We start from the raw sequence: 17048 nt of genomic DNA on the forward strand, positions 1-17048 counted from the left end.
CTTGACAATTACCATTTGACTAAACGGTACAATCAACATTTGATTCATGTATTCATATATGAACAAAAATGTACATGTACTTGGCTACATATACAAACCCATTTGCTAATACATATATGCACGCTCGGTTGTGTTGTTATCTAAAACTAGTTAAATATACTTTGAGGTGTGTTTTATCTCGAACGTGTCAAATAAACTATGGCTTGTGTTTGAAGTCAAACATGTAAGATAGATATCGGGTCGTGCTTTATATTAAACGGGTACGGTAAACCTTTGTTGTGTGCTAATTTTAATGCAATATTCGTTAAAACGAATAAGAAATTGTTCTCATGCTTTCAATTGATTCAATGTAAGATTATGATTAAAAGTTCAAGAATCCAAGAACAATTCATAAAGGTAGATGGGAAGATTAGATTACAAAGAGGTAGACCGGAAGAAGATGATCGATCACACTCATATCATATTCGTTATATGCTATGCCCAACTTGTCGGGCCATCTAAACAGGCTCCTTGACTGAGTAAGTTGGGCCTATGTAAACTGTGACTATGTCTATGTAATGTGAGTATTGGCTTGAATGAGGATCATCGTAATTTGGTGAGAGTTTAATGATTTAATTTGATTTATAATAGAAATTATGAGTGGTCTTATGAAATGATTTCTCAATAGTAAAGGTGGACAATCATCCTCTATATGTTGACCCGAACCAACTCAAACTGGTCCCATAAAAACTATAATATAACACTAGTCAAAAGACCGGTAAAAATTTCCGCCTCAAAGAGAAAAGTTTCTGACCGATTGACATGGATGTTGTCTGTTTTTACATTCATGTTTCTAACTAATGCTTCCAACTAAGTTTCAGCAGAGTTGACCATATCAAAAGTGAGAATAGACACGAACAAATGAGACAAATTATTTAACCATCAAGAACAGAATACAAACCATTTCATCTAAAGATTAAAACGTTACATGCGACTCTTCCTTAATGGTCCCATTGCCTTAGCCACTTCACGAAGTGCAAACTTCTGAATCTTCCCGGTTGATGTTTTCGGCAGCTCTTCCTTAAAAACCACCGTTTTCGGCACCATATATCCTGGCAACTTACCTCTACAATACTCCGCGATCTCCTTTTCCGTCACCCTCCCCACCATCTCCGCTTTCAAACTCACAAACGCGCAAGGTGTTTCCCCCCAATACTCATCCTCCCTCGCTACAACCGCTGCCTCATTCACCGCAGGATGCGTGTACAAAACCGACTCCACCTCCACACTACTCAAATTCTCACCACCACTAATAATCACATCTTTCGACCTGTCCTTGATCTCCAAATACCCATCGGGGTGCATCACCGCCACGTCCCCAGTATAGAACCACCCATTTTCCCTCATTGTTTTTGCGGTTTCATGTGGATCTTTAAAATAACCCAACATAAGCGACGTGCCTCGTAACACCACCTCCCCGAGAGTCAACCCGTCCCGAGTCACACTAACTCCCGACTCGGGATCCACCACATCGATCTCCGTAAACCCGACCATTCTTACTCCTTGCCGCGATTTTAACCTAGCTCTCTCGGTTGCGGGCAATTGGTCCCACTTCCGCTTCCACGCGCTCGTGACTACCAGCCCGCCCGTTTCCGTCATCCCATACCCATGACTGATTTCAAACCCGATCGACTCAGCCCGAGCTAGGACCGCGGCCGGAGGCGGAGCTCCAGCCGTCATAATTTTAACTGGTTTCGATAACCGCGCCACACCCGTGGCGTTCCACAGCATGTTGAGAACAACAGGAGCCGCACACATATGTGTGACGCCATGCTTATTAATGGCGTCATACACCGCGGCGCCATCAAATCTGCGTAAGCAAATATTGACGGCGCCCACGGCCGCAGTGCCCCACGTGTAACTCCACCCGTTGGCGTGGAACATAGGTAAAGTCCATAAATAAACCGGTTGTTTCGGTACGGACCACTCGATCAAAGAATCAACGGCCACAACGAACATGCCACGGTGGCAGTGAACCACTCCTTTCTGAGACGACGTCGTTCCAGAAGTGTAGTTTAACGTAATCGGATCCCATTCGGATTTGGGTCTAACCCAATTAAACTCCGGGTCACCGTTTTCCACCATACTGTCATAAGTACACCGGAATTTATCCATCGATGTAACCGGAGGTCCATCATCGGTGATTAGTACCAATTCAGGCTTATGTGAATTTGGAGGAAGCATAGAAACCGCGTCTAGTACGGGAGCAACCGACTGATAATCAACAAACACGAGCTTGGATTCGCTGTGGGTGAGGATGACTGAAACGGTGTGGGCGTCGAGTCGAGTGTTAATCGAATTGATGACAGCTCCCGCAAAGGGTATAGCGAAGTAAAGCTCATACATGGCGGGGATATTCGGAGCGATTACGGAAACCACTTGTTGTGTTTTGATTCCGAGTTTAGAGATTGAGGAAGCGAGTTGAATACATCTCCGGCGAGTTTGTGTCCACTTGTAGGTGATGTGGTTGTAGATGACGGAAGGACAGTCTCCATAGACGGTGGCGCATCGGTCGAGGAAGGTGAGAGGAGTAAGAGGGGTGGAGTTGGGTTGACTTGGTCGGAACTGATCCATCGGTTAAGGTTTTCCGGCGAGGTGCATGTAGTTTGAGAATGTGGGGTTTTATCACTTTATGAAAGTCAGATTCAGCAAAACTGCAAACACCACATGTGTGTCTTTGTAAAAGCATCCGTTACGTTTTGATGTAGGAAAAAAAGTGAAATACGTCTAGTGAGTGTCACGTGGGAATACTGTGTGTAAAATGATAATGGGTTTAAAATATTAAATAAACAAAAAAACGTGCTGAACCTGGATGGTAAAATTGTGTTATATCCTATCTATTTTACATACTTAACATGGTATTTATCGGATAACTACACATCTGATACCGAATACACCTTCATAGTACAATTGTGACTTTATGACTCATTGTATTTTTGATTTTGACCTATCTAACGGGCATATACAAGTCACTAGAGGTGGTAACGTGAGTGAGCTGGGTTGAGTTTGGATAATGAGTTAGAATGGGTATGGGTATAGTCGTCTCTTGAGTAAGCCAAATAAGACGAAGGCTTTGGGCCTCCAGTTTTATAGGGTCTCAATCTAAAATATAGGTTTGTATTGTAGGTTTTTGAAAGTCGTTTTTTAGAATTAATAACTCAGTTATTAGCCACAAGTTAAGGAGGAAAGCCACGCACCCATTATCACTGCATATCATCCATATTTTATAATTCATGGATACTCTTTGTAGCTATACACAAAAAATGCATCAACATTTTAGTTGATTTTAGCCTCTGAACACGTTGAGCCGGCCCTGGGTATGGGTTAGGATGAGTATGAGTTAGAATAGATTTTTAAAATAGAGGGTTAGAATGTGTATTATGAGTCAAGATAAGTAAAGCTAACACATCTTGACCTAAGTGTATGTTAAAATACAAAGAGTTTCAAAAACCCTTCAAAAAAATATTCAAAAAAATTATAAAAAATTATAACTTAAAATATAAATCAATAATGCAAAATGTAAAATAACTAAAATGTTTGCCCCGTCATCATTGTTAATTAAAAAAACCGGTTTTGTATCGGTTCAGGTTTGATTTTTGTCGGGGGTTTTTTCGGTCCGGTTTTGGTTTTTTTTCATTTCGGTTGGTTTTGGTATTTATTCAGTTTCAATGATTTCGGTTTTGATTTCTCGATTTCGTGGGTTTTGTTTCAACTTATCCGCTGAAAGAACACTACACGGATACCATCATTTTTGAAAAATTGATGGTGAATTAAGGCTTGTTTAGATATGAAATTTGGCAGGATTATGCACGATATATAGACGAACAGTTTGTGAAGAATTGATAAGGTTTTGACGGTGAAATCAATGTGAATTGTGAAAACCGTCTTCAAACGGACATGTAATTGCCAATTCCTTGTGTTCTCAAAGCAAATACCAGCCTAAATGCTCTGATACCAATCTGAAAAGACATCGAATATATCAGGATCGATGTGAAATATATTTTCTCTTTAACGTATAGTGCAGAATACATTACGAAATGAAATACACAAGGAATGCTTTAACAATTAGGCTCTATTATATCTTCAAATGACAATGATTACACCAGATATGACAATTAGAGAAGCTGGGAATTCACAAAACTAGTTAATGAACGGATAAGAACACTATTTATAGTGTTATAGACTTATACGCTCGAATATGATGTAGAACGTATAACATATACGCCGTATATGTTCATATACGCCCATATATGTTCTTATCTATTATTTTACATTAAAATCCTATTTTCCATTACAAAATATATACAAAATACAAGTCCTTAGCACTATACATTATGTACTAACAAAGTTGGATACAAGTTTATATCAACAACAAAAGTAAAACGAAAATAAGGTGCTGTTTGTTTTTGCAGACATAAACTGTCTGCAAGCTGATTTCATCTGTTTTCATGTCTGCAACTGAAGATGTGGTCTGAAGATCTGCAAGCTGAAAATATAAGACTGTTTGTTTTTATAAGCTGATACTGTCTGCATAACTGTCAACCTTATCTCACAAGATAGAAGTCATTTATTCAAGTTACATCTAGTTTTTAGTCTTTGCTTGCCATGCCGATTTGGTTTTGGTGGGTGGTGGAAGGTGGTGGTGGTGGATGGTGGTAGTGGCGGCGGACGGTGGGTAGTGGCGGTGGACAATGGGTGGTGGTGATGGATGGTTTTGGTTGGTGGTGGACGGTGGTGGTGATGGATGGTGGTGGTGGTGGGTGATGGATGGTGGTGGTGGCGGTGATGGATGGTGGTGGTGGTGGGTGATGGATGGTGGTGGTGGCGGTGATGGATGGTGGTGGTGGTGATGGATGGTGGGTGGTGGACGGTGGTGGTGATGGATGGTGGTGGTGGTGGTGGCGGACGGTGGTGGTGGTGGACGGTGGTGGTGATGGATGGTGGGTGGTGGACGGTGGTGGTGGCGGTGATGGATGGTGGTGGTGGTGGCGGTGATGGATGGTGGTGGTGGTGGGTGATGGATGGTGGTGGTGGCGGTGACGGATGGTGGTGGTGGTGGCGGACGGTGGTGGTGATGGATGGTGGGTGGTGGACGGTGGTGGTGATGGATGGTGGGTGGTGGACGGTGGTGGTGGCGGTGGATGGTGGTGGACGGTGGCGGCGGGGTACGGGGGTGGTGGTGTTGGCGGACGGTGGTGTTGGCGGACGGTGGTAGGAGCAGTGGATGAGAGGGTGGCTGCAAAGGGAGAAGAGTAGGGTTTTTTTGTGAAGATGTTTTAAGCAAGATTTCCTTGCTTTTCTTTTAAGATGAAAGAAGATAACTTCAGATCTGTTTTAAGAAAAAAAACAAACAGTCTTCAAGGGTAATGTCTGCGCGCCTGCAGACATTAGCTCCCTTGAAGATGTTTGAAGAAAAAACAAACACCCCCTAAGGTTTATCTAAAAGAAGTTGTTCGGTCAAATAAAAGATATAGAGGCTTCATATTTAGTTTTCTTTCTCCCTATGTGGGGATTTATATAACAACATTAATTTATATTCATTAGACCACGTGAGATAATCAAATGTAAACTCAAAACATCACTTAAGCCCTAACAAGATATCATTTAAAGTAACTATTATACGAAAACCCTACCCACGTATGTATGACTTCGTTGACCTGTTAACCCATTTTAATACGGTTAGGGTGTTTAATGGCAAAGAGTATTTTTGATAAATATTCGCACATATTATAACATGATTAGGGTGTTTTTAGTAGAAATTGAAAAATGGGTCTAATGTGATTAATGGAAGCATTTTTGTCAAATGAATTAAAATATGTTAAACTAACGGTTCTTGGGATTTAAACTCATTTTTTTGACCTTTTGACGGACTTTGGGTGTGAATAAAATCGGTAAAATAGGACAAAAAAAGTATCATATCACATCAATCTTAGCGTATCGTATCGTATCGTATATTTTTATTTTATGAAATTAAATAAAATTTTATATTACATTTGTTATTATCACGAAAAAAATGTCTATATATGGGTACATGATCTTTAGTTATGCTCATCTGAATAGATAACATACTTACTACACAACGTATTGTATTTTATTGTGTTAATTAAACATGACCCCTACTACATTGAAGGTTGCATTTTTGTTAGCGTTATTTCTTTCAGTCTATGGTACTCTTTTCTATTTATTGTTAATTTGTATATTCTCTCATATTCCTGGTTTGTTGTTAATAAAATATATGTTGCAGGTTTGCAAACATCATATGCTTTTGCTGACGAAGGATTCCATTTGACTTACGAAATAGATGTACCTTGTAATATAGATGCTGATTGCGAGTCACCATGCGGTAATGGTGGGTGGTGTTCTAAGAACCATAAATGTCAATGTTGGTGAATTGTAATACATGAAACAAAATTTAGACAACTATGTCCTATAAAAAATAATTAATAAACGATTTTGCGGTATTGTTTTCTTTTTACTTTATATGTTTCTTTATTCGTAATCTGTCAAACGTTAGTATGAGAAATCACGTTTGGTATCGAACGTTATTGACAATGAAGTTGTTGAGCACTAATGCTGAGTAATCATGTTGGGACTGCCATGATTGTTAAAAATATCATGAAGAATATAAGCTCTTTAAAGAATTTATCATGTTAGGACTCCATGTATGCAGTTTTTTTCTAATTAGATTTCGTCCAAAGATGTAATCCTATATTTAGATGCACTAAATTACAACAACTTCACAAGTTAAAATTTTCAATATTAGTTTTACATGGCATTCATTCACCGGACTTTCATAACTAGATTTTCAATTTTTCTAATTATTTGTTTCTCAAGAAATGTTTTAAGGGAAAATATGTATGTAACCGACTAATGGTAAACCTTTTTAACTAGTTTTATACCCGTCCGGTGGACGGAAACTTTAATGTTATAATGATATAAGCCGCAGCCACCACCACCAATAATCATAATAGTAATTATCATACATGTATTATTAATAGTGAGATACTATATATATTAATAGTTATACTAGTTAATAGAAATGATAACGCTGATGATAAAATATAAAAAATAATTCGCATAGATGTTTACAAATCATCAAGCAACATTGCCATTTTTTATATTACAGTCACACAAATAAACTTGATAACACTATTCCATCAAATGATTAAACATTTCAACCATTAGTTCACCACCAAGTTTACAAGCTTCTTAACATCCTTAATAGCAGTGAATACCACAGTAACATACCATACCAGCTAAGCCACCAGTGAAGGAAGTTTCTTCGGTGAAAATAGATCATGAGATGTCATTTGGGGTTATAATGACAACATCTGATATGTATGAATATTGTTCTTTTGTTGACCCAATTACTTTGAAACACGTTAATGGGCCGATATCAAACTGTTTAGCCAATGGTGTTTGCAGGTTGACACGCCAAACTTTTACACTAATCCTAAACTCGAGAATGCCGTCTTTTATATGTGTTTTACCGTGTCATGAATCCACACTCTTATTAACATACTTATCATTCCAGCCACTGGTTCCGCATGAGCAGGTCATATATCATTTTCATCAGCCATTGAAGTCATGCTAGCAAGAAGGAAGTAAAGTATTAATTATGTTGATAACAAAATAAATAAGATATTTTTAATGATTTATATGAGGGTCTTTTGATTATAAAGCATACATGTCCCAATTATAAGAAATATTTCTTGTCATTCTCCAGCTATTGCCGACTTCAATTGCGGGATCATATTGGCCCCTAACACAAAATAATATGGTCAATCAGAAGCAACTTTAAGTTTCCAAAATCAAGCGAATTTGGATATGGTCTTTAGCTGGATGAGTTATTACATGGGCTCAAGATTCAGCAACTTTAAGTTTCCAAAATCAAGCCAATTTGGATATGGATTCCTGCGCTCCGGAATTTGATCTGATAAGCCCACCAGCTGCAGAGTAGCTAAAATTCCCACGATTCGTCATGAAGCATGTTATTAGAGACTTGGTAAACATTTAAACTTTAGCGAAAGTGTTAATAAAAACAAAGAAACGTACAACCACTTGTTAAATTATGATTTGCAAGGCAAGGATGCTAGCTTTGATCACTCAGATAGCAAGTGATAAAAATCGATCAATTGACATGGGTCTTCCTCATTATTCACCAAATTGCTCAGTCCTGCAAATCTAACCCAATTAACAAAGACCTTCTGCTACACAAACAAAGGCTCGAGTAAGATGTTAAATCAGTTTAGAAAATGTAATATAAATAGTTAGCCAAGGTAAACTGAATGCAATAAATCGTAGCTAAATTAAATATGAAAACACACCTAAACTTTCATACATCAAGTATTGATAAAATCTCCCATCCATCTGGTGCTACCTTGTTCAATTTTCTTTGACACAAATCATCATCTTTAACCTAATGGCGTAAATCACAAACAACACATCGGTCAGAATCTCAGAAACCGCACAAAAGACATACGATTATTATACCAAACACAAATGAGTTTAATTCACTGTAATGATATGATCTTCGTTCTGCCGAAAATTTAGAATCGGAATTTCGAAGATTAAAACTTACTTGAACTGCCGCTTCTAGAAGAATCTCAATGATTTTAGACGGCCGAGATCTTGTTTCAACTTCATCTAACGGTACTCATTTGTTCTCCAAGCAGTTATCTTAAATGAAGCTCGAAAACTGTTTTGGTCCATTGTCTATTACTAATTATTATTTTTTAGGGTTCGTGTCAGTTTTATGTCACACAATAAAATAATATTAGGAACTGTCTATTGTAATTCATTGATATTTATCTTTTGAGAAAATTGTTCTTCATATTTATCTTTTGAGAACATTAAAGTATACCGAATTGTGTGTATTAAAAACAATGATTTTTATAAATAAATAAAAATAATGATTTTTATTTATTTATTTATTTTCTTTTCAACTAACAAAATATTTAACAAACTATATTTTTAAATTTAAAATTTAGGCAAATGTGAGCTTTACATGCTTTATTTGTCGGTTAAACGATTTTCTTAAACTTTGCTTTCATATCTTATATAGTTCGTCTTTAAAATGACCGAAACTTTTTTCATGATTTAAAATATCCTATCGTTGCACGGTTTTATATTCGTGTTTCAATTTTTGATACCTTCTTTAAAATATTTTTATTGGCTTACTAATATATGTTTCCAAATTTGTGTTGGTACTACTGATACCAACCGAATTTGTATGGGTCGCAACTGTAACGTGCCGGTTTTTTGGTTCTACATAGATAATTTGTTGTATTTTGGCATTGATCAGTTTTTTTCTTTTGTTTAGTTTCAATGTCGTAACTTGATACATACTGACTTTACGTCGACTTACAGCGAGTTTATAGTTTAACGTTTTTAGTTATTTTTTTGTTTGATTTAACAGTCCCGTCGCAAAGCATAAGATCCTAAATCCTACTTCTCATTTAAAATATGAAAGGTGTACTTTGTTAAATATCCTTATATTGTGGCTGCGGCTCAAATTTGGCATTTTCATACATATTTAATTATTTAATATATAGTTATACAAATGTGGAATGTTTCAATTTTTTTAATATAATATATTAAAACCATCTATCCTATTTCTACTATTTATCTGTCTTTTCAGTATATACTTTTTTACAATTTAGGATTTGAAAGCTATTTTTTCTGCCAACAATTAATCTTGTTTTTTGTTAGAAGATCAGTTTAGTCAATGTTTGTAGAACTGCATGGGATATCATATTGGCCACCTGAAATTCATAATTATTTGATAATTGAAATATATACTAGAAGATCAGTTTAGTCAATGTTTGTAGAACTGCATGGGATATCATATTGGCCACCTGAAATTCATAATTATTTGATAATTGAAATATATACTAGAGCTAAATACAGCTATAAAATTTGAAATAATGTCATCAAGTATAAAAACCAGTTTGTTAAGTCCCATTAAAACCCCAAAAAGAAAATATTATATGGTCCGACTCGCCTTGATTCCTGGCCAGCCGGCCCATACGCATACGACTAGAATTTCTCAACCTTAATTCGATGTCTTTTCAGATTGGTATCAGAGCATTTAGTTCATCTTTTTATTAGATTCTTTTAACGCTTGTTTAAAACATTCTTTTATTGTTTTTAATATATAAAAACAACTAATTGCTACATAAAAACGTTTTACGTTAATAATAATAATAATATTAATATTAAATCAATAAATATAAGACACCTGGAGAAAACTATTGAAAAAAGAATAAAGTAACGAAAAAATCAAGTTGATGTAAAGTTTATAAAGGACATACAAAAACTAGGGTGGGGAATTAGTCCATTTGGTTTAATGAAAATAACTCTTTTAGTCTAAAAGCTTAAAAATATCAATTTTAGTCCACATGCAAACTCAAACGCATTTCGTGCAACCAACCACTTCCCTTCACACAATATATTCAGCCGCCAAACCTACATGACCACTAACCACCACTAACCACACACAACTAGGATGACCAAATTCGGTACTGACATAGAACCAATACCGGCATCGAAATTGTTATCGATTTGGTATCGCCAGTACTGAATCAGTACCTAATGCTTTGAGTTTCGGGATCGGTACGGTATAGTACAGGTATTTCCCAAAATTTAACCTTCAATACAAATACCGTCCCGGTACTGTACCGGTACTGGTACCGAATCGAACTGAATATTTCGGTACCGGTACTAGGAAGTACCAAGTATTGATGATTTTTAAGATTGGTATTTTCGGTATCTGTACCGGTACAATACCGTACTAATCCCTAGACACAACCACCACTGTCCCTTTCCAGTTCACACGACATGAACTAAATCATATTTAACTCAATAATATATTACTTTTTTTAACCGTAAACAATTGACAAAATCTTTACAAAATCAGACCCCTTTGTATTAACATGACAGACAACGATAGGAGGAAGCCTCCTTTATAAATAGACAAAGTTCATCAAACACCATCAAAATATACCACTTTAATATTTATGTGACATAAATATTATTTTATAAATAACCTTTTTATAATTAAAAAAAATAGTAGAGCCATTTTTTTAAAAAAAAATTCTAACTACATTTAGTTAGGATGATGCAAAATAACAGAGCAAATACAAGTATTAGTAGCATAACAAAAAAAATGTGTTCCTCGTCATTGATATGTTTGCTCGCAATAATTGTGGCATCTCGGTAGAATCGATGATTGTATGTTTGATGCACTACTAGTACCACTACATTTGAGAATTCTCAATTAGATAGATGTAAATTTTCCAGGACTATGGAACAAAGGAGTATCTTGAACCTACACCGGGATGGCGGGGTGTTGATGATGATTTGCAATCTCCTCATGTAGGATTTGAGCCTACAATCAATCAGTTAACAGTCGACCGCTTCACCACAGAGCTACTAAGAAAGAACAGGAGTAAGTTATTTTTTAAGAGGTTAATTTCTTTTAAAACATTAAGAGTATTTTGTAAAATTCGATCGAACAAGTGTTTTGAAATTCTAAGGATGGTGCATATATCAAAAGGCCACCCTTGCCCGCAATCGCAGACAGCGTTGGTGACCTGTCCTACCACCAATTCCAAAGAAACTCGTCGTCTGAAGGCCCACCGGGTAAATTCGATCTTTAAGTTTTCATCTTGATTAAGTTTTGAGTCGAGCTACGCAAGACCTCTCTTGAAACATTGATTTTTCTATTATAAAATAATTCAGCTCGATTTTTAAACGTGCTGAATTTGATCTTTAAGTTTTCATCTTGATTAAGTTTTGAGCCGAGCTTGATTTGATCTTGGCTCGGCATGACATATCACTTGGTGAGCCCGTTTGGAACTTACCATAAGAAATCAACGAAAGGAGGAAGGCCTCGTTAAAAAATAGGCCAAAAGAAAAGAATATTTGGACTTACCTGTTTCGCAATCAATGTATAAAATTAAATAATTTCATGATAACCATTATTGATTATTTACTTATACGTGATATGGATATAATTGGAGCTAATACATATAATAATAAAGAGTAAAGTGTCATTTTAGTCCTTATGGTTTGACAAATAATGTGAATTTAGTCCAAAAAGTTTATTTTGCATATGGATCCTCCATGTTTCCCAGTTCTTGCCAATTACATCCAAATCACTAACCCTGTTAAATTTTATCGTTAAGTCAGGGGTAGACATGTCTTTTCACTATTTCTTTATTATAATACGTATTTCAGTGAACTGCGGTTTTTGTCCTTGTGGTTTGTCCAAATCTGCGGTTTTAGTCCAATAGTTTTAAGTTTGCAATTTTCTTCCGTATGTAAACCACAGGGTCGAAAACCGCAGTTTATTTAAATAAGTATTATAATAAAAAAAGAGTGAAAAGACATGTCTACCCCTGACTTAACGATAAAATTTAACGGGGTTAGTGATTTGGATGTAATTGGCAAGAACTGAGAAACGTGGAGGGTCCATATGCAAAAAATAAACTTTTTGGACTAAATTCGCATTATTTGCCAAACCACAAGGACTAAAATGATACTTTACTCAATAATAAATCTTGTTAAAGGGGTGCATTAGTTTATAGAAACTAACAATGCATAGTAATTGAAATATTAGTAACAAATCCATGTGTTTATAAAATAACACATGATATTGTTTAAATGTACTTGAATTGGATCATTTATATAGGTCTAAATATAGTATATACACTTAATGACTAGACACAAAATACATATATAAACTATGTTATGACTCCATCTGAAAATGAAATTTATACGTAATACTATAAGGATGTTATTTCGTTGAATAATGTTTACTTACATTCGATACACACTATATATCAAATATTACTATTCGATACACACTTTATATCAACTATTACTATTTGATTGTTTTGTTCATGTTCAATTCACATTTTAACAACATGTTGATAATATTGGTTATTGGGTGACTATATAGGATCATATGTCGATAACAATGTTGTCATATGTTGTGTTTTTCATACATGCATTCAATAGGACCTAACACGGACCTACTTATGTCCATATCAATACTACCTACGACAAATAGAGCTCCATATCTTTAAATAACCCGCACACAACATAAAGGAAGTGCAGAAACAACAGACACAGTAAATTCAGCCTTACATTTTTTACATCACATTAGAAGCAAGGTCGGCCCAAAGGGAGGGCGAGGAGAGAGACTGGCCTAGACCCAGTCTCCCATGCCACGAGTTGTCTCCATCCCCATTGTAACTACATTAAGAAGGGGACAATTAGACAAAAGTAAGCAATTATGTGGTGCTCCAATTTAATTACTCATAAGTATAGGGGAGTTAAAGCAAACATCATCCTTCTATAAATATCATTAATTTTTCTCCTTGTTATCACAACAATCACACAATCATCAACCAATATGGGAGTTAGTGGAGTATGGTGTGGTGTGGGAATAATACTGGTGTTGTGTGCATTGAGCTTTTTGAATTGGGTGTGGTTCAAACCAAAAAGGATGGAGAAGTTCTTAAGAAAGCAAGGCCTTAATGGAAGCCCCTATAGATTCTTGTTTGGAGACCTCAAGGAATTGGTGAAGATGTTAAAGGACGCCAAATCAAAACCCATGAATCTAAACAACGATATAGTTACCCGAGTCTTTCCCTTCGAGCATAAATCCATCACTGCTTATGGTACACCTATATTCACGTTCCCATGTTCCGGCTTCTTTCTTCTTAAACTTTTCCATTAGTCTTTTCCCCTCATCACCTATAATATAGTAACTGATCATTATATTATTGTGAATAGTGATACTATCATGAGGAACTGGATTTTGGTTATGCATGTAAACAACCTGATCAAATGAACAACAACGGGCTTGTTCGTGTCTGTTCTTTACATATTAATCGAACAAACAAACGAACACGAACACTTAAAATGAATTTTCTTATTCATGTATGTTCGTTAAGAAAATAAACGTGTACGTAATTGTTTGCTAATTAACTGTATATATAGGGCAAAACTGCTTCACATGGATGGGGCCTAGACCCATGGTGCATATAATTGAACCCGGTATGGTGAAGGAGGTCTTGGTAAATTACAACCAATTTCAAAAGCGAAGGGGAGGAAACCCTTTAATAAAGTTTCTAGTGACGGGTATAGTAGACGCTGAATCCGATCGATGGAGCAAACACAGGAAGATCATCAATCCTGCTTTCCATGTTGAGAAGCTCAAGGTTTGTTCTTATTGCCTTATATCTTTCCATTAAAAAAAAGGTTTGAAATAAGAATCAAATAATAGTGACGTTCTTTATAGCATATGGTGCCTGCATTTTATATGTGTTGTGTGGAGATGATCGACAAATGGGAAGATATGTTGAAGAGGGATAACCCGTGTGAATTGGATGTGTGGCCTTATATCCAAACATTTGCGAGTGATGTAATTTCACGTACTGCATTTGGTAGTAATTTTGAGGAAGGCAAGGAAATATTTGAACTACAAAAAGAACAAGCGGTGCTGGTTATAGAGGCTATGCAGTCAATCTACATTCCTGGATCAAGGTGACTATGGTTTATATAACATAGCTAACTCGTTTTCTTGTGATAAAAGAAGATAAAATTATTATTTCAACATACTTTCAATTGTATATTGTAGCATGTGGTGTCACAATGTTTCGGTCTTCGGATGTCTGAGAGTACGTTGTTTTTGTCTCGAATTTGGTCACCATATAAAGAGATATTACTTAAAAGAACAATCATAATTTTGCAGATTTATACCAACAAAAAGAAATAACAGGATGAAGGAAATTGACCGTGAAGTGAAGGCTTCAATAAGGAATATCATTGAGAAACGAATCGTTGCAATAAAAAAGGGATCAAGTAATAACGAAGACTTGTTGAGCTTACTATTGGAATCTAACTACAAAGCAATAAAGGAACACGGGAATAACAATTTTGGATTGAATATTGATGAAATTATCGAAGAGTGTAAGGTTTTCTACTTTGCAGGACAAGAGAGCACAGTAAGTTTACTTGTTTGGACTATGGTAATGTTGGGTCAGCACAAAGATTGGCAAGCCCAGGCTAGAGATGAAGTTTCACAAGTCTTCGGGGAGAAAAAGCCAGATATCAATGGGTTGAATCGTTTAAAAATCGTAAGTCTTTTAATACTTAGATGTAATAGTTCTCTTGTATATTGTGCTTCCATTATGTGTATGGAAATCTATGTCCGTCTATGATTATATGGATCATATGCAGGCATGGCCAACTGTATCAGATTGACGGGTTAAAATGTCTCAACTTTCAACCGGTATACAACCTTATATTTATTCGTGGCAAAAAGCATTAACCCTGAGTTACACACGTTTAGAATCGTGTAACATGAACACAAAACTGTTTTATTTAATTATATCTAAAGGTGCCAATTAAAAAAATTGGCCTAAGACCCAACGTAGTGGGGCCGCCATCCACCTCGAAAGTGCCCCATAGCGCCGGGAACCCACCCCCGGGGGGGGGGGGGGATGTGATTGCTGGGTTTGTTTTTTTATTTATTTTGATAATAAAATAATAATAAGATAATAATTTGAAGGGTTTCATCCACTACATCCATTTTAGCAAAAAAAAAACCTCTATGCTGACATGACGTCACATGCTGCACAACGCCCACAATGAGGCTCCATCCACTACACATGATCTAATGCAACCTTTATTATACAAAAAACAGTTGCATTAAACCTAATGCAACATTTTTGTTACATAATGCAATTGTTTCTTTCAAATGCAACATTTTCAAGATGTAACTCTTCTAGAAAGAGGTACATTATGTACCAAAAACGTTACATTAGGTTTAATGCAACTTCGTCTGACTCAACAGTTTTTGGAAAATAAAGGTTGCGTTAGACCAATTTTTTAATAGTAGGTTGACGGGTAGGAATCTTGTCGTAAATGTGCTAATTGAGATGGTAGGTTATAAAAAATGGGTTGGTGGTTGACATATTGATTAAACTATTTAAACATGCTAGCAGCACGACACATCTAACTAGATAGCTCAACCCGAACACGACCTGTATATTAATCGGATTAGGTATGGCAACCCCAAAACCTGGCTGCTTTCGACCCGAACATATCTAAATCGGGCAACAATTTTATAATCTAGCAACAGATAACCAACTAAAAGAAAGTTCAGCCCATCAAAAAATTACTAAGTCCCCGCCAAACAATGCACCAATAAGGCAATAAGTGCCTACCATCTAAGGATTTGCCAACTATATATGTCATTAAGAGTATTTTACTCATTATATTTTGCAGGTTAACATGATTTTTAATGAAGTGCTTAGACTTTACGCACCGGTGCCATCATTAAATCGTATGATACATCAAGAAACCAAGATAGGCAACATAACACTACCTGCGGGATCTTTGATACAATTGCATACTTTGCTTTTGCACCATGACAGTGACGTATGGGGTGATGACGTGAAGGAATTCAAACCTGAAAGATTTACCGAAGGTGTGTCATCAGTGACCAAGGGTCAGGCCTCATACCTTCCTTTTGGAGCGGGTCCTCGTATATGTATTGGACAAAATTTTGCTATGTTGGAAGCAAAAATGGCCCTCGTAATGATTCTACAGCACTTTCGCTTTGATCTCTCACCGTCTTATGCACATGCCCCTGGGGTCGTTTTCGCTCTTGAACCTCAGTTTGGGGTTCATTTGATATTAAGTAAACTATAATGATATGAACTAAACTTATGTTTATCTATTCTGTTTTGTTTATGTTACACACTATATCTATAATAACAAAAACTTCACTTTCGGAATCTTTCCTATTAATTATATGATATCCATTCTTTTGGTTCATAAATTGTTGGCTTAAGTTTAGATGACATGATTTTACATTTTGTATGACCATATAATGGATTTAATTCTCAAATACCATAAAATAGGTGCATATTTGTGTTAAACGTGTCCAACACCAAACCAGACTGAAGACTCCTAATATCTTGAAGAATATT

General features: G+C 36.2%; 1 protein-coding gene, 1 long non-coding RNA gene and 1 pseudogene across 2 annotated transcripts; 1 reads left to right on the forward strand and 2 right to left on the reverse strand.

Moving 5' to 3' along the window:
* Positions 1–879: 879 nt before the first annotated feature.
* Positions 880–2865, reverse strand: LOC143593095 (2-methylpropanoate--CoA ligase CCL4 pseudogene; annotated as a pseudogene).
* A 4439-nt stretch (positions 2866–7304) lies between these two features.
* Positions 7305–8563, reverse strand: LOC143591393 (uncharacterized). Its single transcript, XR_013145660.1, has 4 exons — positions 8367–8563; positions 8146–8215; positions 7727–7801; positions 7305–7629 (listed from the first exon to the last, which is right to left on the reverse strand). It is a non-coding gene; the product is annotated as an uncharacterized LOC143591393 (long non-coding RNA).
* A 4655-nt stretch (positions 8564–13218) lies between these two features.
* LOC143592155 (cytochrome P450 CYP72A219-like) lies at positions 13219–16767 on the forward strand. Its single transcript, XM_077072140.1, has 5 exons — positions 13219–13751; positions 14050–14270; positions 14351–14595; positions 14804–15188; positions 16342–16767. Exons 1-5 carry the CDS (start codon positions 13460–13462, stop codon positions 16765–16767), a joined length of 1569 nt encoding a protein of 522 aa, XP_076928255.1. The 5' UTR covers positions 13219–13459.
* The last annotated feature ends 281 nt before the right edge of the window (positions 16768–17048 follow it).

The sequence above is a fragment of the Bidens hawaiensis genome, unplaced genomic scaffold, assembly GCF_021521415.1.
Source record: "Bidens hawaiensis isolate Kalapana, Puna unplaced genomic scaffold, B.hawaiensis_p1.1 tig00001685_1, whole genome shotgun sequence".
In the NCBI taxonomy this organism is placed as follows: Eukaryota; Viridiplantae; Streptophyta; class Magnoliopsida; order Asterales; family Asteraceae; genus Bidens; species Bidens hawaiensis.

What these genes read in the sequence shown, in the direction of transcription:
- LOC143592155 (XM_077072140.1), top strand. Translation starts at nt 13,460, where the DNA reads ATGGGAGTTAGTGGAGTATGGTGTGGTGTGGGAATAATACTGGTGTTG. An exon ending in ATCTACATTCCTGGATCAAG is followed by an intron (nt 14,596 to 14,803) that starts GTGACTATGGTT and finishes ATAATTTTGCAG; the next exon opens with ATTTATACCAACAAAAAGAA. An exon ending in GGTTGAATCGTTTAAAAATC is followed by an intron (nt 15,189 to 16,341) that starts GTAAGTCTTTTA and finishes TATATTTTGCAG; the next exon opens with GTTAACATGATTTTTAATGA.